Here is a 24,854-nt window from a genome sequence, read left to right on the forward strand (position 1 = left end):
AGCAGAGAGAGGCTCCTGAGTACTCAGAACAAAAGCAAAGGGGCTCCCAAAAGTCACCACCCAAGTGGACTGAGGATAGAAGCCCATATTCATAAAATAGGAACTGGGGGAAAAAATGAAGGGGTGGATGACAGCAGGACCATCCACAAAGCCCTAGAGTCTAAAACAGAAATGAGAGAGTGAACATGCGAACAGGCAGTGGCCAGACCACACATAAAAATAGCCCTCTGAGCCACGACCAGCAGCAAAGTGCCCAGGAAACCAGTCCTTATCTGCAGGGACCTGCCCAAGAGGCAGCGGCTGGAAGTCAGACCTGCAGGAAGTCCCATGGCCATCTTGAGGAACAATCCAGGAAGCCAAACAAGGGCTTCTGTGACTATCAGCCCCAAGTGGTCAGGCCTTAATTAGAAGCAGCTTCTCTAATTGTTAATAATGTTTCTTTGTAAAAAATACTCAAGTACTTTATTTATTCTACTGCATCGGGTCTTAGCTGCAGCATGTAGGCGCGTGGCCTCAGCAGTTGGGCACATGGACTCTTTCATCGTGGTGTGTGAGGTCTAGAACTTGGGCTTAGTCGCTCTGCAGCGTGTGGGATCTTAGTCCCCTGACCAGCAATCAAACCTGTGTCCCCTGTATTAGAAGGCAGATTCTTAACCACTGGTCCACCAGGGAAGTCTTAGCGTCACTAATTTCTGTCCCCACTTCCAGCTTAGGGGGCTTCCCTGGTGGCTCAGTGGTAAAGAATCCACCTGCCAATGCAGGAGATGCGGGTTTGATTCCTGGGTTGGGAAGACTCCTCTTGAGGAGGAAATGGCAACCCAGTCCAGTATTCTTGCCTGAAAAATCCAATGGACAGGAGACTGACGGGCTACAGTCCATGGGGTTGCGAAGAGCCAAACATGACTGAGCACCCTCTAACACTCACCAGCTTAGGAATAAACAGAGGAAAATAAATATGCATCCCTAGCAAGTCACCTAGGATGCCACGCTTCTAACTGACCGTCTGCAGCTCCCTCGGGCCCACAAGGGCTCACCTGAAGCCTCCACTTCACAGCTGTCTCACTCCTCCGCCTGCCTCCGAGGCTCTGGAAAAACCCAAGTGATGGGGTGACTCCGTGGCCATAGCAAGCTCAGAACAAATGACCCGCTTCTGCTCCCCTTTGGTTGGTCTTCACTTGTTTCTGCAGAAACTGTGAACCCTGCAAAACTAACCTCATCAGCTCTCTGTGCAAACTCCCCATTAAATCATCACCTTTGTTACCATTAATTATCACCTTTATCCTCCTCTCCTGGAAAGCCTTTTCCTCTCTTTTCCATCCATCCATATCATGCCCTTTCTCAAAACTCTGCCACCTCCAAGACCCTACCCCAGACTAGAGGCCCCTTGTCTGACCCCTTTAGGCCACGGAATTCTCTCACCTCTGGGAGGCACTCGGCATCCGGTCTTTAGAGTGCCTTTGGGGACTTGGATTGTTTGATTCCGCATTATTGGTTGTTCTTGTTCTCTAAGTTGAACGTGTTTGAATGTCTTCCCCCAGAACCCTGCAGGTTCATCGAACGGTCTCTTACAGCAGCGCCTCTCTAACAGGGTCTGCAGGCCATACCGGCAGCTTGGACAAATGCAAACTGATCAGACCTGCCCCCCACCTGTCCGTTCGGAGTCCCTCCGGGCATCTCTCGTGCACACGGCAGTCTGGGAGGCGCTGCTCGTGGGTCACAGGGAGTGTTCGGTGAATACTCGCAGAACCCAATTGACCACTTCCTTCTAAATGAACCAAAGCTTCAAATAGAAGCACTGTTTTTTGTCTTCAAGGATGAAACAAATGCAGTTGAACCACAGCTCCTTGCCCTGAGAACACCTTCGAGGGCAGCCCCTCCGCACGCATCCCACCTTCACACACTTGAGAGACTTCAGGCAGCAGAGGCTTTTATGATCTGTGATCAACGAGTTAAATACCAGCAAATTCAGACTTAGTGGTGCTGAGGCTGCCCACTGGATGGGAGGTGCTTGCAGAGAAAGCAGGCTAATGACCGTGGAGAGGACCGGTTCTCGCCAGAGGCTGGATCAAAAGACTCAAGGGGATGAAGAGTCGGTGCCTTTGAGCTGTCACTGCCTGAGAAAGGGACATCTCCAGACATCCAAGGTCCACTCACCCCAGGAAGCAGTCAGGAAACAGGCGAGTAGTGACATCAAGGCCAAACTGCCCCAATGAGGTCTTTCTCCCCAGAATACCCACTGATGCCGAATCTGGACTCTGTACACAGTTGAAACCAACTGGAGACGTCAAGGATGTGAAGGTCTCTTCCAGGAGGACCTTGCCTGCGGGCTGCACAGAGCCTGCAGCTACAATCACCATCAGGAGAGAACCAGCTGCAGAGACAGGTCCCGTGTGCCTCGGAGCTGCACCGCAAGGAAGGCAGGCCAGACAGCCGGGGCTTTTCCCCCTTACCGCTCAGAAAGCAGATGAGGCAGGTAAGAAAAAGGATGTCTGAAATTAGAGAAAGCGACTGCAGCACTAGCCAGTGTATAGACCCTTGGCAACCAGCGACTCTTCAAAGCCTTCCCTTTTTGCGTCAAGTGTGTGCATGCGAGTGATCAGTCGCTCAGTCGCGTCCAGCTCTTTGCGACCCCATGGACTGTAGCCCACCAGGCTCCTCTGTCCATGGGATTTTCCAGGCAGGAATACTGGAGTGGATTGCCATTTCCTCCTCCAGGGGATCTTCCCAGCCCAGAGATCGAACACGAGTCTCCTGCATTGGCAGGTGGATTCTTTACCACGGGGCCATCTAGGAAGCCCCTTTTTCATGATGGTGTGTTCTCAATTGCCCACGGGGAGCTTTGGTAGTGGGGGTGGGTACAGCAAACAGGATTCAGGGCCAGACTGTGAGAGCTGCTGGCTGGTTGCTTGAAAGGATCCAGAGGCAATCAGAGCTGCCGCTGAGGGAGCCGAAGGCGTCCATCGGGTCAACAGATTTCAGGTCACACCCACCCGCAGAAGCACGTTTCATTCTCAGGCCTCATTTTGTTTACTATTTATTTTGCTTCTTTGCTTCTGGCCACATGCCATGCAGCGTACGGGGACCTTAGTTCCCTGGACCAGGGATTAAACCTGCGCCCTCAGCATTGGGAGCCCAGAGTCTTAACCGGGGGACCACCAGGGAAATCCCAAGCAGACTGCATTTTAAACAGGCCTGGCCTCTGCTGCACAGATTTCCTGCTCATCTTAAGAACCACACTGAAATCAGAGACTAGAGTCTGAGGTCTGTTATTGGCAGCACTTTCTATGTTATGATATTGGTGTGGAAAACTGATTTTTTCAAAAAAGCAAATTTATTAATCACCCAATAATTCCTTCTTCTCCCCTCCAAAGGGAAAGCATTAAAATTCCACACACAGATGTGAGGCAGCCTGCAGATGAGAAGGCTAGTAAATACATTAGAACCGCCTTAAAACGTGAGCCTTATCAAGGAGCCGTCTCAGCAATTAGCCAGGACAGCGCAGAATAAAGAACTAAGAGCCAATTACGGGTCCCCGGGGCCCCAGAGAGGGTTCATAAAAATTTAATGCAGGGTAAAATAGAGAGCATCTAAACTGCAGCTGGTCAACACGTGCCGTGCACTTTGATCGCCAAGACCCAGCAGCAAAGAACATTTTCCGTTAGCATTTGTTAGGCTGGAACAGTCTTCTGTCATGCTTCTTGCCTGTGCTGAAAGGCATTTTTCAGTTAGAGAAGAAGAGATGGGAAGAGAGGTTGGAGGCAAGATGGTAGCTGGCCCAGGGTGCTCAGCATAACAGGCTGTTCTAACCTACTCTGGGTGCCTAGGGGTCCAGAAGATGAGCAGAAATGAGCCAGATTCCATGAGGCTGAGCCACAGGAAAGAGCTCTCAGGGGAGGGAGTATCCAGGTTGAAGAGTCCAGGACTCGGGGTAAATGCTGCCCTTTCCCCTCACTGGTGAGTTTAGGGGCTGAGCATGAGCCTTGACTTCTTTCATAGCTCAGTTGGTAAAGAATCCACCTGCAATGCAGGAGACCCCAGTTAGATTCCTCGGTGGGGAAGATCTGCTGGAGAAGGGATAGGCTACCCACTCCAGTATTCTTGGTCTTCCCTTGTGGTTCAGCTGGTAAAGAATCCACCAGCAATGCAGGAGACCTGGGTTTGATCCCTGGATTGGGAAGATCCGCTGAGAAGGGAAAGGCTACCCACTTCAGTATTCTGGCCTGGAGAATTCCATGGGCTACACAGTCCATGGGGTCACAAAGAGTCAGACACAACTGAGTGACCTTCACCTTCACTTCAGGAGCCCTCAAGGGAAATGGCAGTCCCGCTTCTGCTCCCCTCAGAATCCCCTGTGGCATTGAGCAAACCCCTGGCCCATACGGACATCCAATAAAAACTAGTTCATCAACTGACAAGGGTGGGTTGAGGCCCGCACCCTAGAGACGGCCTCCCCCAGGTGCAGGCTGGCCAGCTCACCGGGTGTCCCTTACTTGCTGCCCCTGAAGCCTGGACAGGCGACTGTCACCGCTCGGAGGACGTGGACACGGGCAGCCGTGTCTTCCGGGAGCGGGACGGGACCCACGCTCAAGAGACCTTAGAACAGGTGTGGCTGGGGCTTCGCTGCTGGGTCAGGGGTAAAGAATCCACTCGCCAATGCAGGAGACGCAGGCTCGATCCCTGGTCCAGGAAGACCCCACAAACTGCCAAGCAACTATGCCCGGGCCCCACGACTACTGAGGCTGAGCTCTCAAGCCTGGGAGCCACGACTCTGGGACGGTATAATGCATCACGGCTGTTAGATTCTAACAGCAGAGACCTTCTTCTCAGAGCTGATGCTAGATTATTATTAACATCCTACACAGAGTACAGGAGGTAGGGTGGGCCACTCAAGACCTCTAATGTTCTAAGTAAGTCACAGGATTTGAATTTATTGAAAGTGAATCATATATGCGTGCACACACGCGCATATGTGTGTATAAACACGTACATACATAAATGCATACATATAAAGTGTTTTTATTTAGATTAAACTGAGTTTTGGGAACTATTTCTGGCGGATCATGATATGGGTCCATATGGTACAACTCCTGTTTCAGACGCCACTTTCACAACTTCCAGTTGCCATCGTGATAGGAAAGCCGCACCGAGAAGACACGCGTTCACAGGGAGGACTCTGGCACAGGTACCTGCAAGCCTCGCTGCAGAAATTGCCGAGTGAGCATCGAAGACACGCGAGCGCGCTCCATTCCCGGGCTGGGTCTTAGCGCCCACAGGCGCGCTGACGCACCGGCCTCTGGCTCGCTTTAGAGATTCATCCAGCTGATCCGGAAACTCTGCGGCAGGACGGACCTGCAGGACGTCACGTCTGTCTCCACTTCCGGCCCGACCTCGTCGGAAGCTCTTCTTCTAGTCTCCACGTTTAGTTTGTCTCTACTTTCCTCCGTTTAGAATCGCCCTGCCGGGTAGGTTTCTGGGGCTTCGCTTAATCCCCAAGCAGATGTCGTGTGCCCTCATCGACACCCACCTAAGGAAGCGGCAGGGCCCTTGGCCACGTGACTGCCATGAACTGGGGCACACGGGCTGGCATCCTGGGGCCTCACCAGAGGAGTCCAGTGAGGTGCCCCGGCAAGTGTGACCTTCGACCTACCTGCTGGGTGTGGGCGTTCACTGTCCCTTCATTGTCATCAGTTCAGTTCAGTCGCTCAGTCGTGTCCGACTCTTTGCGACTGCAGCATACCAGGCCTCCCTGTCCATCACCACCTCCCAGAGTTTACTCAGACTCATGTCCACTGAGTCGGTGATGCCATCCAACCATCTCATCCTCTGTCGACTCCTTCTCCTCCCACCTTCAATCTTTCCCAGCATCAGGGTCTTTTCCAATGAGTCAGCTCTTTGCATCAGGTCGCCAAAGTACTGGAGTTTCAGCTTCAGCATCAGTCCTTTCAGTGAACATTCAGGACTGATCTCCTTTAGGATGGACTGGTGAAGCTCCTTGCAGTCCAAGGGACTCTCAAGAGTCTTTTCCAACACCACAGTTCAAAAGCATCAATTCTTTGGTGCTCAGCTTTCTTTATAGTCTAATTCTCACATCCATACATGACCACTGGAAAAAACATAGCTTTGACTAGACGGACCTTTGTTGGCAAAGTAATGTCTCTGCTTTTTAATATGCTGTCTAGGTTGGCTATAACTTTTCTTCCAAGGAGTAAGCATCTTTTTGTTTCATGGTTGCAGTCACCATCTGCAGTGATTTTGGAGCCCGCAAAAATAAAGTCTGCCAGTGTTTCCACGGTTTCTCCATCTATTTGCCATGAAGTGATGGAACCAGATATCATGGTCTTTGTTTTCTGAATGTTGAGCTTTAAGCCAGCTTTTTCACTGTCATGCTTCATGTAAAATCCTTCTCTGTTCCACTCCCCTGACAGCTTCCTTGTGTTGGAAGGGTTTTCATTTGCTTCATTTAGAAAGACACCCATTTGATAGTTAGGGAGTTCGGGATGGACAGGTACATGTTGCTATATTTAAAATGGATAAGCAACCTTCTGTGTAGCACAGGGAACTCTGTTCAGTGTCATGTGGCAGCCTGGATTGGGGGTGGGGGGAGAAAGAATACACATATATATATGGCTGAGTCTCTTTGCTGTTCACCTGAAACTATCCCAACATTGTTTATCAGATGTAACAATAGTTCCAATAATAAAACAATAAAATACCCCAATACAAAATAATTTTTTTAAAAAGAAAGACACACACACACACACACACACACACACACACACACACACACACACATATATATTCACATACACAATTCAGTTCAGTTGCTCAGTCGTGTCCAACTCTTTTCGACCCCATGGACTACAGCCTGCTATGCCTCCCTGTCCATCACCAACTCCCAGAGTTTGCTCAAACTCATGTCCACTGAGTCAGTAATGCCATCCAACCATCTCATCCTCTGTTGTCCCACTCTCCTCCCGCCTTTAATCTTTCCCAGCATCAGGGTCTTTTCCAATGAGTCAGTTCTTCGCATCAGATGGCCAGTCAGTTCTTCGCATCAGATGGCCAAAGTATTGGAGTTTCAGCTTCAGCATCAGTCCTTCCAATGAATATTCAGGACTGATTTCCTTTAGGATGGACTGGTTGGATCTCCTTGCAGTCCAAGGGACTCTCAAGAGTCTTGCAACCAGTCAATTACAAATCGAATCTCCCATTGACTAGAGTGAACTGCAAATGTAACTCCTAAAGACAGATTGGACTGAAAACTACAAGCGCAACTGATGACCTCCTCACCCACACACACACCAAAATATCTTCAGTACAGTTCAGTTGCTCAGTCATGTCCAACTTTTTGTGACCCCATGGACTGCAGCATGCCAGGCTTCTCTGTCCAGCACCAACTCCCGGAGCTTACTCAAACTTATGTCTGTCAAGTCAGTGATGCCATCCAACCATCTCATCCTCTGTCGTCCCCTTCTCCTCCTGCCTTCAATCTTTCCCAGCATCAGGGTCTTTTCCAATGAGTCAGTTCTTCGCATCAGGTGGCCAAAGTACTAGAGTTTCAGCTTCAGCATCAGTCCTTCCAGTGAATATTCAGGACTGATATCTTCATTATTGGCAAGTTAAAATATTCACTTCCCTGATAATGAGGAGGTAGAGATGACATCAATTTTTAGGAAAAGCTAAAATATTCATGAGTTGAGGTTGCTTAGTTCACACCTGCCATTATTGGCAACAGTTAGCGGTAGCTTCATGCTAGGGGCTACACAAAGTGTTTTGCGTGTATCCTCTTCTTTGATCTTCATAACGTGTGAGGTAGACACTCTGATGATCACTGCTCTACAGTTGAGGGAACTGAGGGGCAGACACATTAAATAACTTCCCTCCCCACAAAAACAGGTCACACAGGAGCATATGCAGAAGCCAGGGTTCTAACTTCAGCTGTCAGATTATCTTTGGGAAACTGCAAAGTTCCTACTGAACTGGAGCCTCCCACATGCACGTGTGAGAACATGCGTGCCCATGTACGTGTGTGCATGTACGCATGCACACACACAGCTAGCTGGTATTCTGGTAATTGTAATGAAGCAAGCCTTGTTTGCACTGCATCCTGGTTGCATTTTTCCATTGCTACTGTTCTTTCAATTGATACCTTGGTGGTACATGTGTGGTGTTACTCTTGGGTTTCACTTCTGTTGGTCATTATGCTCCTATGCATTACTCTGCTACCATTTTATTTGCTATTTCTTCACAATGCGATGTTATCACTGAATGCTTTTTACCCCAAGAAGCAAGCTGAGTGGGAAGGGTGGACATGAGGTCCCTTATTTTCTTCTGTGGTCATGGAATCTGGGTACCACCAGAGAGAGAGACGGTACTGAACAAACCAAGGAGGCTTGGCTGTGTGTTTGTGCTGGTGAAGCTGCTTATAGCTTTGTGTGGGCATTCCTCTCCAATCTTGATCTTCAAGTCATCAACATTTCCCAAGAAGATCTCCTCCCTGCAAACTTGAAAGCCTTTATTTGTAAGCTTCCAGTTCTACTTGACATTTCTCATAAAGTCTTTCAAAGTTTAAAAACATCTTGAAGTCTCTTTAAACAAGTCTAGTTAGAACTCTGGAGACGCTAGGATGCCAACGCAGGGCTGAAACATCTTCTGGGTGGTCCTGCAGTTCTCCTATTACCCCTGGGCACACACATATCACACACCCACACCGACTGGCAAATACCTTATACACACACACATTCGCAAATACCTTATACACACACACACACATGCACATGCTCATACAAGTTGTTCAATGAGTGGGTTTCAATTTTGCAAGATGAAGAAATTCTGTAGATTGGTTGACAACAGTGTGATACGCCTGCCACTACTGAATTGCACACCGAAAAATAATTCAGATGGCAAATTTTATGTTATGAGTTCCTTGCCACAATTAAAAATACCAGTAACAATCAAGACAGAGATATTCACAGCAGTGATATGCATGCGGGTGCATTGGTCCCATCTTTCATTCCTTAGGAGAAAACAGCTTTCCTGCGTTTATCCTCCTGCAACCTGCTGCACCTCAGGAAGGTAAGTTGAGAGTGATGCAGAGCCCTGGCCAGAGAGGACCACACCCAGGAATGCGGACGCAGCAGAAGCTCTGTCATCCGGAGCTGTCACTGGTGTGGATGACATCCCCCCAAGAAGAAGAAGAAAAGAGCTGTCAGAGAAATGGTCCTTTCTCAGAACCTGAGCTCTATCGTGGCAGCGGCTGGGATGGTGCTTTATAGATTCCTTCTTGAGGCTTCAGATGTTGTTGTCAGCATCATGAAAACTCCCCTGAGGCTCCTAGGAAGACAGAAACAGAGGCAGAGGGCCACTCCTTCACCAACTGCTCACGACTGTGCTGCAGCATAATTATAAACTTAGGCCCAGCCTCATCTCATACTTTTCCCAACCCGACCTCCTTCTGGAGTGGAAAGGTTCTCCCCCCAACACCTGAGGCTCAAGGGCACTGGAGGAAAATGTCTCGCGTGAGATGGACTTCCATCATTCGCTTTGGTTTGGCTTCTTTGAAGGTTGACTATTATTTACATCCACTCACCTCCCTCTGCCACTACAGCTATAAGAGCCAAAAAAATCCAGATCCCGTTTCAGCTGGAAAAAACCAGCAGGGTCCAGACATGACTGAGATTTTTGTTTGTTTGGGTTGTGAAGCTTTGCATGTAAATCAAATAGAGTTTGCTGGAAAAGTCACTCCCTGCGTGAACAGTCTGCTTCCTGTGTATCACCGAGTAGGAGAGAAGAGGGTTGGTATCATATAAACAAAAATTCAGAATCGAAGAGTCAAATGAAGGGAGCGTGGAAACCCTTCACTCACGCACTTTCTGTTTACTTATAACTCCCAAAGGCTGCAGCGTATTTTCTGCAGAAGCCAGGATCTCTAGGTGATGTGTTCAGGCTTTCTTGCCCTGCCCCTTGAAAAGAGGTTACGTGCGTACATGCCAAGTTGCTTCAGTCTTTTCTGACTCTGTGACCCCATGGACTGTAGCCTGCCAGGCTCCTCTGTCCATGGGATTCTCCATGCAAGAATACTGGAGTGGGTTGCCATGCTTTCCTCCAGGGGATCTTCCCAACCTGGGAATTGAATCCAGGTCTCCTGCATTCAGGAAGAGTCTTTACCATCTGAGCCACCAGGGAAGCCCCAACAAAGTGTATTTTGCAGCTTTCCTCAAGGTTCAGTTCACAGGACATTGGAGCCATGGCCCCTTAGGCTGCAGAGGGTGAGCTGTGCCAGGACTTCTGCCCCAGAGAGGATGCCCATCTCCCCAGAGGTCCCAGCCTGAGCCCTTGAGGCCAGGGCCCATGGAGGGCCACCATTTCCCCAGAGACCTTCACACTGGAGTTTCCTCCATCTCCAGGTCATCGTCATGGCCCCGCAGCAATGCTGGGAAGGGGGAGAGAAGGCCTGGCCGTGCTGTGACCAAAGCACCATTGTTCGATGTGCCAGTCGTGACTGTCTGCCCCGAGGCCACCTTATCTCTGCTTGAACCTGCCTGGGTCCGGATGGAGGAGGCCAAGCAGAAACGGGCCAGCCCAGCAGCACTGATCGCTCTCTTTAGGAAGATGCCCCTATTTGCCTGACCTGGCTGCATCCTGGACCTTGGATTTCAGGAGTCATCCGCTCCCCATTCCTTGACCTACAGGCATGGCTCTCAGGGCCTATAGGGTACAGTCAGACAAGTTTATGCCCAGCCCCTATTCCTTCTGAGAAGCTGGACACTGGTCCTGCCAGGCAGAGGGGGCCATGTGCCCAGCTCCCATACCATTCCCAGGCTCTGGGTCTCTGACGATCTCTATGGTGACAGCATCTCACATATGTGGTCACCAACCATGGCTGGGAGTCAAGCGTGGACTGTGATGCCGCCATGGGGTAAGGACCGTTATACCTTTGTACCTGGCTTCCTCTGACCTTTGCTTTTTCCCTTTGCTGATTCTGATTTGTATCTTTTCACTGCGATGAGTCATAACCGTGAGGCTGGCAGTCTGGTGGGTCCACCTTGTGATATCCTGAATCTCGGGTGGTCTTGGGACCCTTCCCACAGCACAGACGTGGTAAGGCCGTCTTTGCAGGCTGTGTTTCCCTGACTCCTCTGTTAACTGATTTCAGTAGACTTTAGCAAATGGGAGACAACGGGGGGAGTGAGGATGAGGAAAAAAGAGACAAGCTAGAGTGGCCCTTCCCTCCCACTGGACCTCAGACAGTGTTTCTGGTGATGGGTGCAGCTCGGGGGTTCCAATTTCTGCCACGTAAACCCAGCCCAGGTACCGTGATGACCCCAGCTCCCCCCTTGCTGTTACTGGCTCAGCTTGCCTTGTTCAGCACCTTTTCTCTTCCTTCACCTGCGTAACCAATCTTCTGTGTAAAATTCCCTCTTTAAAAATACCTCAAGCCATTTTTGTTTTCCTGGCTGAATCCCACCTGCTAAATTCCTTGAATACATACACTGGGTCACTTTCAAGCCAGGCAAGGGACATTCAGAAGCAAGACACTATGGAAGGAGGGTGTGCTCCATTGCGTCCGACTCTTTGGGACCCCATGGACTGTAGCCCACCAGGCTCCTCTGTCCGTGGGATTTTCCAGGCAAGAAGATGGGAGTGGGGTTCTATTTCCTTCTTCAGGCGATCTTCCTGACCCAGGGATTGAACCCATGTCTCTTATCTCCAACACTGGCAGGTGGGTTCTTTACCATCAAGGCCACTGGGAAGCCCAGACACTCTAGACCTGAATCTCTGCGTCCAGTTGCTCCTGCAGACGTCACATTTTCTCACCCAGCAGGGGTTCGCCCTGCAGTCAGAAAGCCTTGGGCTGATTTCTAAGCCACGGGACTGTGGGAAAAGGTCTATAACACGGGTTGGTGCCCTCCGACACTCTCCTATTGACACTATTTCTTGGGCACAGGGAAAGCCACCGCACCTTTAATGCGTCTGGGTCGGTGGTCTGGTCAAGTCAGAGTGTTAAGCAGCACGCATGCATGTTCACACAACACTCAGTGAGTCTCGGGCCGAAAGCGTCCCTGTGACGGTGGTTGTGAGGGTGCTGGGCTTGCCTCAGATGCACAACACAGCCAGGAGTCCCAGGGGGGTCTGGCAACTGTGGAACCTAGCCTGGAGGGTAGAAGGCTGACCACTCTTCCATAGACCCCACGTGGGCAAGGGTATCTAGGAACCAGGACATTCCTGGTCCAGGGTTCTTATTTCATCTTTGACATAAGTGTGAGCTATCACTGGGACATGCCAAGTGCAGACGGCTGGTGGGCACTTAGAGGGCAGTCTGAAGACCATGACTAAAGACCTAGAAGTGGGAGGAGTCAGGATGGAAACTGGAAGCATGAGGGTTGCTGAAATGACCAAAGGACACTGGGTAGCTCAGAGCAAAGTCCTGACAGTGCAGCTCGCAGAGGCGAGGGGCAAAGACCTTCCAGGCAAGAGCGGGCAGCAGAGCTCAATGTCTCCCAAGGTTAAATAAATGGGAATTGAATCCTGCCCTTTGGGTTTAGCACAGGCCCCTGCTGACTTTGAACTACAGTTTCAGTGGAATGAGGCGGGCAGAAGCTTGCAGTGAAGAGGGGAAGAGAAGGGGCAATGGCAGAGCGGTGTGGGTTAAGGAAGGGATTTAAAAACCCTGGAGAGACTTGACGTTGAGGACCATGCCCATGGGAAGCAGCTGCTCGAGGCATGGAGCACAAGGTCCAGGAGAAAGAGCGGAGAAGCCCTACAGCAGGGGCCTGAAGACGGTGAAGGGAACCCAGGCAGAGCAGGCGTGGGGGGACACGGCACACCTGGCCATGGGCAAGGGGTGGGTGGGGCAGTAACAGGGAGAGACAGAAAGGACCTGCTTCTGCAGGCGAGCTCCCAGATTCGGTAGCGAAAACTTGATGTGTTCTCATGATGGCATCTTTTCACTTTTATATTAAATTAGATCAAGCAGCAGGGTCAGAAACTGGAAGACAGTAAAGGCGGTTAGAAACAGCCATGACTGAAAATAAGAGTGTCTCAAGATATGAAGACGCGGAGGAAAAATATATGGAAAATTTTAGAGGGGAAATTGTTCTTTTTTCTCCCATCATTTGCAAAGAAACCAAAATAGTTTTCAGGGAAAAAAAAGAAAACACAAAACAAACCAACAAGTGTTATTTTCTCATTTTTGCAGCACTCTTCAAGGTATTTTCTCATCTGCCTTCTGGCTGGCAGCCCCCCTCCCCACCCCCCTGCCCCCGCAGGAAAGCTTGTGGTTGGGGGGGTGGGCGGGGGCTCCAATGTTCCTTCTGTTTCACACATGCTGCGAGGTCACTGCTGTCTGTGACCAGACCCCTCCTCCTGGCCAGCCACACCAGCAACCTTGGAATTCTCGAGGACAAAACCGCCCCCTTGAGTGGGGAGACCCTCCCCCCCAACCCTGGGACCTAAGGGCCGGGGGTGGGGTCTGCCCAGCCCTGCGGGCCCTCCGCTCCCAATGGCCAGGGAGGGGGCGGCAGATTGGAAGTGGGGGAGGTGAGAAGCAGGACTGGGAAGAAGGGGCGCTGGGGAGGGAATGCCAGAGCAGGCAGGACGGCGGGGTAAACAGAAAGTCTCAGAAGCCGCTGGCTCCAGCTGTCAGGCAGTGGGAGGAGAAATCGCTGTGGGACGGGAGGGGGGCGCTCTTAGGAAGTTATTTAAGAACCAACTTTCTTGTCGTCGGTCCTGTGTCCTTTAGAGGAAGTACCCCAGAGACGCCCAGAGCCGGCCCGCGCTGGGGCACCTCGGGAGGGAGCGCAGGTAAGCCGCCCGCAGGCATCCCTCAGCCCTTCAGCCGGGGGTCCCGGGGCCGCCGCCGTCCCGTCCGCCCCCGCCCCGGGTCTCCGGGATGATGCTCGGGTGGCGCTCGGAGAGCAGGGTTAGAGCAGGTTCTTCGCCCCTAACTCTGCATCCACTCAGCCCCGCCGGGTTCTGAGCTGGGGCTTCTCTCAGGTACCGGTCCTGGGAAGCTTTCCTAAAGGCGCTGCTGGCTGAAAACGGCCACTGGGGTCTCCCCCTCAACAGACAGGGGAGCAGACTCTGGAAAGAGGATGCAAAGGGCGGGGAGGCGAGGGGGCCGGGAGGGTGGAGCAGGGCCAGGTAAGAACAGCAACCTGTTGCAACTGTGGTCCATGGCTTAGCTCTCCGTCTCTGGAACCCCCTCCCGGGTCGCAGGCAGAGCCGAACTTGAGCACCGCCCTGCCCCCCGGACCTGGCAAGGAGGCGGGGCCCATGCCCACCTGCTCTCACCTAGCCCGGCCTGCACCGGCCTCTCTCACCTAGCAGGCACCTGGGGGTCCCCAGCCTCCGGTCCTCTCTCCCCAGGAGCTACTGCTCAGCACCCCTCCCCTGGAGCCCGCCCACCCCGCGACCCCAGCCGCCTTGCAGCCCCCTCGGCCTCTCCCCACCAGAGGACGCCTCGTCGTGCCTGCGTCTATTAATTCTTCTTCTCTCCCCTCTCCCCCACCGCCTAACCCACACGACACTGTAAATAGGACTGCAGGTATTTACGAGGCCCCCGCTCAGACTTGGCACTTCTGAACACTGCTGTCTCCTTCCAAACCCCAGCGCCCTGGGAAGGGGCTTGGGGCTTCCAGCGGCTCAGCCGGCCCCTGGACAGCTTAACCCCCGACCCCAGTCCACCCCTCCCCTCCCACCGTCTCACACCCTTCCCTGGAGCCTCCATAAGGCTGCTCTTCATCTTCAGAGGGTGTGCCTGACTTTTGGAAACAGCCAGAGAACCCGGAGTCCTGACTGGGGAACCCAGGTGATGAAGGAGAAGCCGGAGACAAGGTCTCCCTTCATTTGGCCCCTCGGTCAACAAGTGCCTGCTGGACCCCGGCAGGGAGGTGTGGTGTTTAAACTGGTTGTTTGTCCGCACAGACTCGGAAGGAAGGGGAAGCAGGTGTGGGGCAAGGGCAGTGTTAGCCCCGCAGAGGGAGTCCTCTTTGCAAACGGGCTATTTATAGCACTCTCTAATATCGGAGGCGCCTCCCCATCACCTTCCAGAACCCTCCTCTCCCTAGTCCTGCTTCCTGGGGTCCCGGCTCCAAAGCAGTGACCACCACGTTCTCACACCCTCCTGGCTTCACTGCTGTACATTGTCGGGGCCTAATGGAAGCATCCCTGGACTGGAAACTTCGAGGGCAAGCATCCTTCTGTTTTGTTCTCCAGCACATCCTGAGTGGCCAAACTGCAGCCTGGCACAGAGGGGACTCTGGATAAATACTGGCTGCATTAACTTGCAGGCATGAATGTTTGAAAGAATGTCACTTATTTGGACGGGAGTATATGAGTTTATTCTTCCAGTGAGGACGGCTCAGCAGTCTATAGGAAATGGGCAGACGTACCTGCATAAATGTTTTTTCCAAGAGATACCCTTTGGGGGAATGAGAAAAAGACCCTGCTCTCCAAAATCTTTTATAGCTTTCATTTCTCCAAATAAGCCCTCTTTCTTCTGCTTTCCGTGTGTTTCCACAAACACGAAATCCCCCCCACCTCCAAGATCCCTGGGGCGCTGTTCCCCATCATTAAACCGATCCTTCCTGCCATATCTCAGTGTTTATTTATGCAAAACTCAAAATGAGTTGCTCAAGAGCCGTCACAGACAAATACGTCTGTTTCTCCACTTTTGAATCTTTGTCGCAAAAGTAACTGGCTTCCCGTTCCTGTCTTGTCTCCTTTTCTCCCCCAAGAAACCTGTGAGGCTGAGGATGTCGGAGTCCTCCGAGGCCACTTTTGGAGGCAGGAGAGCCGTCCCTCCCAACACCTCCAATGCAGCAGAGAACGACCCCCCCACTGTGGAGCTGCAGGGTCTGGTGCCCCGGGGCTTCAACCCACAAGGTACGGGCACCTCCCTGGCCCCCAGGGTGCTGGGGCAGCACCCTCCCTCTCCACCGAGCTCCCACCAAAGCCGGCCCCCTGCCAGTCTCTGGTTTTAAAGAAGGGCCTCCAAAACCCTCTCTTGAGTGGTAAAAACACCAAAGGTCAGGATTCGTATCCCAGTTCTGCTACTTCATCACTTTGTAATCTCAAGAGCTTCCCTGGTGGCTCAGTGGTAATGAATCTGCCTGTCAATGCAAGGCAGGAGGGTTCGATCCCTGGGCTGGGAAGATCCCCTGGAGAAGGCAACGGCAACCCACTCCAGTATTCTTGCCTGGAGAATCCCATGGACAGAGGAGCCTGGCGGGCTACAGTCCACGGGGTCGCAAAAGAGCCAGACATGACGGAGTGACTAAACCACCAGAACAGCAATGCCAAGGGGGTCACTTCTGCGGAGCAAGGCCGTGAGCCGAGGCCTCTTGCTGCCCTACTGCTCTGTTCCTAAGAATGTTCTCTTGCTGGAAGTTTCCAAAACCCCATGGCTGTTTTGATTGTCTGGCTCCCGCCTCCTTCCTACCCGGGGCCATGCATCCATTGCTGTGTGTCTCGCAGGAGAGAGAGGCTGGGGTCTATGGAAGGGGGATGGGGCCCCGGGCGCAGGCGCGGTGACTGCGTCCCCAGCTGTCCCCTCTGCCCTGTCCGGAGGGACCGTCTCTGGGAGCGGCAGGCCGCGCTGACCCCCTCCCAGTCCTGCATGCTGTCATGGGGCCCAGGCGCCAGCAGTGGCTTCAGCCAGCAGACACAGACACCGTCCCCTCGGGCCCTGGCAGGGACAGTCAGACTCACATCCCTGAGCAGAAACATGCAGGGAACATGCAGGGCCCCAAACCCGCTTTTGCTCCTGAAGGGGCTCTGTGTTGGTTTCCCCGGGCAGTGAATACTCCCTCGTAGGGGAGGTGTCCACGATCACCCTGTGGGGTGTGGTTAACCTGCTCGGCCCCAAAGAGACCAGAGGTGGAAAGAGAAGGGCCATGACAATGCTGGTTATGAACAAACCCAGCAAGTCAGAGAACAGCTGGGCGTGATGGCAGGTTTGGTCATGTTAGTATCATGTCCAGATGACGTGATATCCAATTATGAAGATGGAGAGAAACCCCAGGACCACCCCTGGGGCTCCATCCAGACTGGGAGCTTGGGGGCTCACAGAACTGAAGGGCATCTTCGACTGAGTCCAGGGGCTGAGACAAGGTGTTAACTTGGAGTTCTGAGCCCTATCTCCCTTCCAGGTGCTACACACTCCAAAACGCCACCGTTAGAGCCACAGAACTGAGTTTAAAAGGACTTGCTAATCAGCTTATCTAAATCGCCAAGTTATAGGTTGGGAGACTGAGACCAAAGCAAGCACTTGATGTTCACACCTTCACTGCTTAGTCTAGGAACCTTCCTTCCTTCTTTCTTCTTTTTAAATGCAGATAAAATTGGAACACATGCAGATGTTAAATTACCAACCAAGTTATCCTAGTGTAACCAAACAAGTTATCTTGTTTCAGTTTTCTAGCATAATTCCCCTCCTGCAGAGAAGACTCTGGGACCCGGGGCAGGGTGGGGGGGTGGGGTGGGGTGGCAAGGTGCTGGGAGAAGCCGGCTAGGAGAGCAGAAAGTAAAAGGGGTACAGAAGAAGTGGGAGATGCCACAAAGGCAGTGAGGTGTCACAAATTGTCCCCTGGTCCAGGACTCAGAAGACCCAGGTCCTGTCCAACATCTTCTACTTTCTCACTTTTGGGCCATGGGGCACATCATGAAAATGACCAGAACCTCAGTTTCCCCATCAGCAGAATGGAGCAATATCCACTTCACAGTCGTCATGAGGCTCAATGACCAGTGGCTGTAAGAGTCTTGATTAATATGTGCTCACTGATTCAGAAGATGTGGATTATCACACCTCTACAAGGTCTGGAACCCACATGTGGGACTCTTGATCTAAGGGTAATGCGTGCAGCCTGCAACCCTCGGATATCTAAAATGCAACAAAAATGTTGCCAACAAGGAAACTGCCAGAGAACTTGAGCAGGTAGTTCAATTTTTAAAAAATCTAGAAATACTAATTTTTTGGTTGCTTATTTTTGGAGGCAGGGGTGGGGAGTTATTTTGAACTGACTTATTTGGAAAGATCAGTCATTATTTGCTTGGCAGTCAGATGTGTCCACAGCCCGAGTGACATTCTGGGATACTTAGGACAGGCCCTGGTTTGGGGGGTGTGTCTGGTGAACAGTCAGTCCCTTGAGAACTGAATGACTCATCAGTTCTGGAGTCATTGTAACCTTATTATTAATAGCAGGTTTCCGATTTCATAAACATGTATCCATTTAGTAGTTCTCCTACAGATGAGCTAAGTGCTGCCTGCCCTGAGGAAGGACCTGTGAGCCCAGGAGGCATAGAAGTAAGTCCCAGATGAGAACAGAAAAAAACATACCATCCGATCAGGGAGGGCCATTTCCCAATATCCTTCATATTTCAAAAGTCTGTTTAATTGTACAAAAGTGGGTTTTCTGGGACTAAATATATCAACTTCTCCCCACGTCTCTGCCAAGACGTAGTCCTGTGGGTTTAAGTGCCCGCTTCTTGTAGGTTCCTGGCCACCAGTGGAGGACTTATATCCGAGGATGACTGCTTCCAGGACAGTTGTTGTGCAGTTGCTCAGTCGTGTCCTACTCTTTGTGACCCTGTGGACTGCAGCACACTCGGCTTCTCTGTCCTTCACCATCTACCGGAGTTTGCTCAAAATCATGTCCATTGAGTGGATGATGCCATTCAACCGTCTCATCTTCTGCTGCCCCCCTCTCCCCCTGCCCTCAATCTTCCCCGGCATCAGAGTCTGCCTCCAGGATAACAAAGTCCTAAGCCAGACTCTCTTCATTGGTTTCACGGGAGTTTTCCAAAGGGTCCCTTCAGCAAGCTGCTCTTGTGTGATGGACTAGAAGGGCAGAGAGGGCAAGAGGAGGAAAAGGGGGGAAACGCAAGATTCTCCCCTTTGCGTAGTTTGTGGCAGTGGATGTAGACAATATGTGTTGAGTGTATGTAATATCTTTGATAGGGCTTCCCAGGTAGCTCAGCAGTAAAGAATCCACCTGCCAATGCAGAAGATGCAAGTTCAGTCTTTGGGTCAGGAAGATCCCCTGGAGAAGGAAATGACAACCCAATCCAGTATTCTTGCCTGGGAAATATCCTGTGGGCAGAAGAACCTGGCAGGCTACAGTCCGTGGGGTCACAAAAAGAGTCAGACATGACTTAGCGACTAAACAGCAACAACGCTTTTAATGCAGAGCTTCAGTGAATATTTGGTTAAGAATGATTTTTGCCTGTGTTTCAAAATGTACAATCAAACATAAGGTTCCTCCCATAGGGCAGCATGCGATGTAATAAACATTGAGATGTTTGAGCTGATGGTGGAACCCAAGCTGTGGTGGTGTTTGATGCCCTCCTGTGTTTTTAGGGATCCTTCATGGCTCCCCTTTGAACTCAATTGTAGCTGAGAAAAATATCTGAAAATCCCCTCAGCTTGTTTGGATTTGCATCTATTTCTAATAGGCTGTGCTGCATATGCTCATTTGGTGTTTTTGAAAATCTCTCCACAGCCTTCCCGGTCTCAAAGGTTATTTTAGCAGGAGATGTAATGTTCCGGAAGATAAGCTTGTATTCTTGCTCTGGTTCAACTCTATGTTAGCAACAATGGGGATCATTTGCAGCAGTAATTATAATTCTCATTTGACAGATCTAATGCAATTTGAATTCAAACTGGAAAGCAAACTCAATCTATAAAAAAAAAAAAAAAGAAAATCAAATGCAGGCAGGATCTAGTATTTTAGGGCTAAAGGGATCTGTGCCTTTCTGATTATCTCCCCCCTCCCTGCCCCTCCCTCCAAGTCAGAGCTAAATCAACTAATTGACTAGTAGGTCATCTCTCCTTTGTGCAGAGGAAACCTCTCTTGGTTCAAGAATTTACTGAAAGAATAAAAAAGACCTTCAGAGTACGATTAAGAGATGATGCTGAGTAGAGCTAGTTCACACTTCTCTTGATTTGTGGGAAAATGTTCAATGATCGTGTCAGGAACTACGCTAAGATCGCTCTGGGGACATAAAAATGAACAAGTCAACACCTGGCCTCAAGCAACTGTCCCTTTAGTAGTTGAAACCAACAAGTGGGAGGAGTGGCCAGTGGTGTCAGTAGACTGGGGAAGAGGACACCTGAGTTAGGGCTTAGAAGATGACTAAGAGTGTCCCAGGCAGACGAGTGTATGGAAGGGCATTTCTAGCAGAGAGAACAGTGTATGTTAAGTAGTGAGGACAAGAGAGGGGAGGAGGGGCCTGGGAAAGGTAAGCAGGAATCACATCATAACAGGCTTTGAAGACCTTACCTTTCCTCCTCCAGACACAGTGCACTTGCCAAGGATTCTAATTAGCAAGTGACACAATCAGAATTATGTTTATTCAAAAAATGCTAATGTTGAGAAAATGGAGAGAAGGAAGCACATTTGGAGGCTGTTGAGATACTTCAGGCCAGAGGAGAAGCAGACCAGAGGGGTTTAGTCCCTGGAGAGAGCGTTAGACTCAGTTTTCTCATTCTAGCTTCTGCTGAGCATTTCTTACACATTCAGGATACAGGGCATCTTTTTCGCCCCCCCCCCCCTTTTTTTTTTGGCCATGCCACAAGGCATGTAAGATCTTAGTTCCCCAACCAGGGATTGAACTACATTGGAAGCATGCAGTCTTAACCACCAGGGAAGTCCCTCAGAGTACAGGACATTTTAATATTAATAGCCACAATTAAAAACAGTAAGTTATTTAAGAAAATGTTTTTAATGATTCTAATGAATGATGGTTTAAAATTCTGGGTATCCAAAAGGAATATGAGAAAGGAAACTTTATCCTGTTGTTTTCACAATAAAGAGACCTACCTCCTCATAGACAGTATTTATACCTATCATTTGGTAATAATATTATCAGAGATTGCATGGAGAACTCAGTTCACTAGGGAATTCCTAGAATATGAACCTAAACACTTAACTTATTTAAGGGTTCCATCTGTGACAGGTATAATCATTCTCTGAAGAATATTTTTACAAACTAAGGAGAAAATAATCTACTTTTAATCCAATTTTTTCCTATTAGGAGAAGGGTAGGAGGACAGGGAGGCAGCTGGCTCATGAGGAAAGATTTTTTTTTTAGCAGTCCATTTTCTGATGCTTTGGAATTAGGCTAAATTGTGTTAGGTAGACTTTTTTGAAAGCTGTCACTTTGAAAAGAGAAAGCTGCCAAGTTTCCAGCTACAATATCTCCCTAAAAGACAAAAAAACAAAACAAAACAAAACATGGCTTAGCGATGAGTTGTTCTATTCTGCCTGTAAGTGGGCTTGGCCAGGGAGAAGCAAATTCATTTCCTGTTTGTGGCGAATGAAGCCTAGGCAATGAGAAGTTTCCTTCCATCTAAACTGTGTCTTGTTAAGCCAACAAACAAGGCAAGAATCAGTATGCCAGCTTAATAAGTGTTTCCTGAGGCCCTGCTACATGTGAAGGAGCAATACCAAGCAAAATGTTCAAGAAAAAGATATCATTTTCTTGATATCTTATGACAACCTGTGCTCATATCTTATGACAACCATCTGCGGAGTCCTTGCAGTTATGAGGTATTAAAAGAAAAAAATACTTGACTTGATCTGTGGGTGACCAGCTGTGAGCAGTAAAAGAAAAGGGGTTCATTCAGTGGTGCTGGGGACCTCATCTCCCTCGCCAAGACTTGGGGTAACCCTTCATAAATATATAGATTATTGTTGTTCAGTCACTAAGTCATGTCCGACTCTTTGCAACCCATGGACTGCAGCACGCCAGGCTTCCCTGTCCTTCACTATCTCCTGGAGTTTGTTCAAACTCATGTCCATTGAGTCAGTGATGCCATCCAACCATCTCAGCCTCTGTCATCCCCTTCTCCTCCTGCCTTCAATCTTTCCCAGCATCAGGGATCTTTTCCAATGAGTCAGTTCTTCACATCAGGTGGCCAAAGTATTGGAGTTTCAGCATCAGTCCTTCCAACGAATATTCAGGATTGATTTCCTTTAGGATGGACTGGTTGGATCTCCTTGCAGTCCAAGGGATGCTCAAGAGTCTTCTCCAACACCACAGTTCAAAAGCATCAATTCTTTGGTGCTCAGCCTTCTTCATGGTCCAGCTCTCACATCCACACATGACTACTGGAAAAACTGTAGCTTTGATTACATGGACCTTTGTTGGCAAAGTGATGTCTCTGTCTTTTAATGTGCTGCCTTGGTTGGTCATAGCTTTTCTTCCAAGGAGAAAGCAGCTTTGAATTTCACCATCCATGGTGATTTTTGAGCCCAAGAAACTAAAACCTGCCACCGATTAGGAGATTACATTGGCGAGAGAGCAACATGACTGCCGCTTCCTTCTCCTGAACAAACTCTCCTGCCCGTTGCCCCCCTGCAGGTCATACATGTCTGACTACAGTCTAGAAATTTATCTCTTTAAACTCTCAGCTTTTCAGTGGAGCATTTAATCTTCCATAGTTTAGTCAAGTTTTATTTTTTAAATGGAAGCTTTCTCTTAGTTTCAATGATTTTAGCATAAACTTTTAAAAGATTATATAGGAAAATTTCACTTACCATTGACTTAATTTTTTCCCACTTAGGGTACCACTGTGATTCCCTATAATTTTTTTTCTTTCTTTCTGAAGGCATTGACTTAGAGTGATATTGCAATAGAAAAGATAAAGATCACTTAGAATAGACAATATTAAAAAAAAACAAACATGTTTTGAATTAAACATTGTCAAATACACCATGTAGGCTACATTATTTTAAAACAAACTCTTCACGTATATCTCAGCATATATTTAGTATATATACTTGTTTTCACTACGAAAAAGGTATAAAACTATGATTGGTGGGGATGGGAGCTGAAGTTTTGTATATGCAAAGGAGTTCATTAGCACTTTTTTTTTTACCCTTTGTAATGAGTGGTCTAAGTGAGCTGTGAAGACATGGTATTTTTATTCCAATCTGAAACAAAACTGCTGGTCTGGAGGCTTCCTGTTTTAAAACTCCTGCATTATCTTCAGCAGTATTTATATACCATCCTGAATATATTGAGAATGAAATTGTCTGATAAATGACATTGAAAGCACTCGTATGGTTAATGCTATATTAAATGGAATGATCTATTTTAAAATGAGTAGCCAACTCCTAGTTTCATATTTTCAGGTTTTATTACATTGGTTTAAAGTGAAAAGTGGCATGTTTGCTATGAAATTTTAAAATATTACCCCAGGCTCAGCTCAGTAGGGCTTCCCTGGTGGTACAGCTGGTAAAGAATCCGCTTGCAATGAGGGAGACCTGGGTTTGATCCCTGGGTTGGGAACATCCCCTGGAGAAAGGAAAGGCTACCCACTCCAATATTCTGGCCTGGAGAATTCCGTGGACTGTATAGTCCACGGGGTGGCAAAGAGTCGGACACAACTAAGTGACTTCAGGTCTTCAGGCTCAGTAACAAGATGATTAAGATGCAGTCCGGTCCTTAAGGGACTTACAGACCCCTAGATAAAATCACCTATATTAGGACGATACTAATTGGCTGATGATAATAGACATTTTTAAAAAGAAAAGCATATTCTGAAAATCTGGAAGAGAAAATGACTCACTCCACCTGTAGAAATTCAAGAAAAGAACGGCAGGCCTGTCTGCTAAGAAGCATTGTCTTATTTAATCTCCACTCTGCTGTCATTCTGCAGATGAGGAAACTGAGGCACAAGTTTATGTAACTTGCCCAAAGTCACGAAGATAGTCAGTTTCAGAACTGAGATCTGGGTCCAGGCAGTCTGGTTCCAGAATCCATACTCTTATCCATTGTGCTATTCTACTTCTCCTAGTATACTAATAACAATATAATAACAATAATTTTGAGATTTTACTATGTGCCAGATAGTGTGCTAAAGCATTTTATATACACTGTTTCTTTTTCATTTAACACTTATACCAACCCTGTGAGGTATTTCGTTGCCTTTCTAAAAATAAGAAAACTGGACTCAGATTAAATAACTTCTCAGAGTTGCACAATTAGTGATGTATCTCCCAAAACATATTCTGAAAAATCCTCCACACAAAGAAATACTTCCCATAGCCATTCAGCTTCGGAAAGCATTCTACCTGTAGGAGATTTGCAGTGCACAGCAGCATGTGACAGTCCCCCATAAATTTTGCAAGAACCCTGATTGGGTGCGTGCATGCTAAGTCGTTTCAGTCTTGGCTGACTCTTTACGACCCTCCGGACTGTAGCCTGCCAGGCTCCTCTGTCCTTGGGATTCTCCAGGCAAGAATGCTGGAGTGGGTTGCCATTTCCTCCTCCAGGGGATCTTCCCGACCTAATGACTGAACACAGGTCTCCTGCATTGGCAGGCAAATTGTTTACCACTGAGCCACCAGGGATGCTCAGGAATCCTGATTAACTCTGGTTAAACCAGCACTTCCCAAACGGATTTAACCCTGGCTGTTCCTTCAATCCTCCATGTATATCCCATGGGATTAGAACTTCATAATGCCACATAAGGATGAACTGACTTCAGTCAGGCTCACTAGATGCTAACCAGGTTCACTAGACTGGGGTGTGGAACTGGAAAGCCAGGGTTTTCATTTGCAATGAGAGCTAGAACCTCTGAGAACCTGATGGCAAAGAAGGACTTGCATTTCTCTCTCTGGCTTTATTTTTCCACACAGGCAGACCTGCTCGGGAAACCACTCGTTTTTAGGGGCAGGTCATCATGCAGGGAGGGGTGGCAGGAGCCGAGGCAGATCCTGGTGGTGCCCTGGGGTCAGGTATCACTCCAGACAGACTGGACTCTCCCCACCTCACCTGGAAGGCCGACCCGACAGCCTCCCAGCTGACCTTTTTGCCTCCAGCACCACCACCCTCCAGTCTGTTTTCCT

The 24,854-nt window shown here is 49.3% G+C and overlaps 1 protein-coding gene across 1 annotated transcript in view; it reads left to right on the plus strand.

The window, feature by feature from the left end:
- Positions 1-13,649: 13,649 nt before the first annotated feature.
- Positions 13,650-24,854, plus strand: part of F13A1 (coagulation factor XIII A chain) — a 139,890-nt gene continuing 128,685 nt past the window's right edge. Inside the window, exons 1-2 of the mRNA XM_043908603.1 lie at positions 13,650-13,803; positions 15,738-15,885. Coding sequence (XP_043764538.1) covers positions 15,756-15,885 — 130 coding nt within the window. The 5' untranslated portion in view covers positions 13,650-13,803; positions 15,738-15,755. The remainder of the gene's footprint in view (positions 13,804-15,737; positions 15,886-24,854) is intronic.

This window comes from Cervus elaphus, chromosome 7, assembly GCF_910594005.1.
Source record: "Cervus elaphus chromosome 7, mCerEla1.1, whole genome shotgun sequence".
Taxonomy (NCBI): Eukaryota; Metazoa; Chordata; class Mammalia; order Artiodactyla; family Cervidae; genus Cervus; species Cervus elaphus.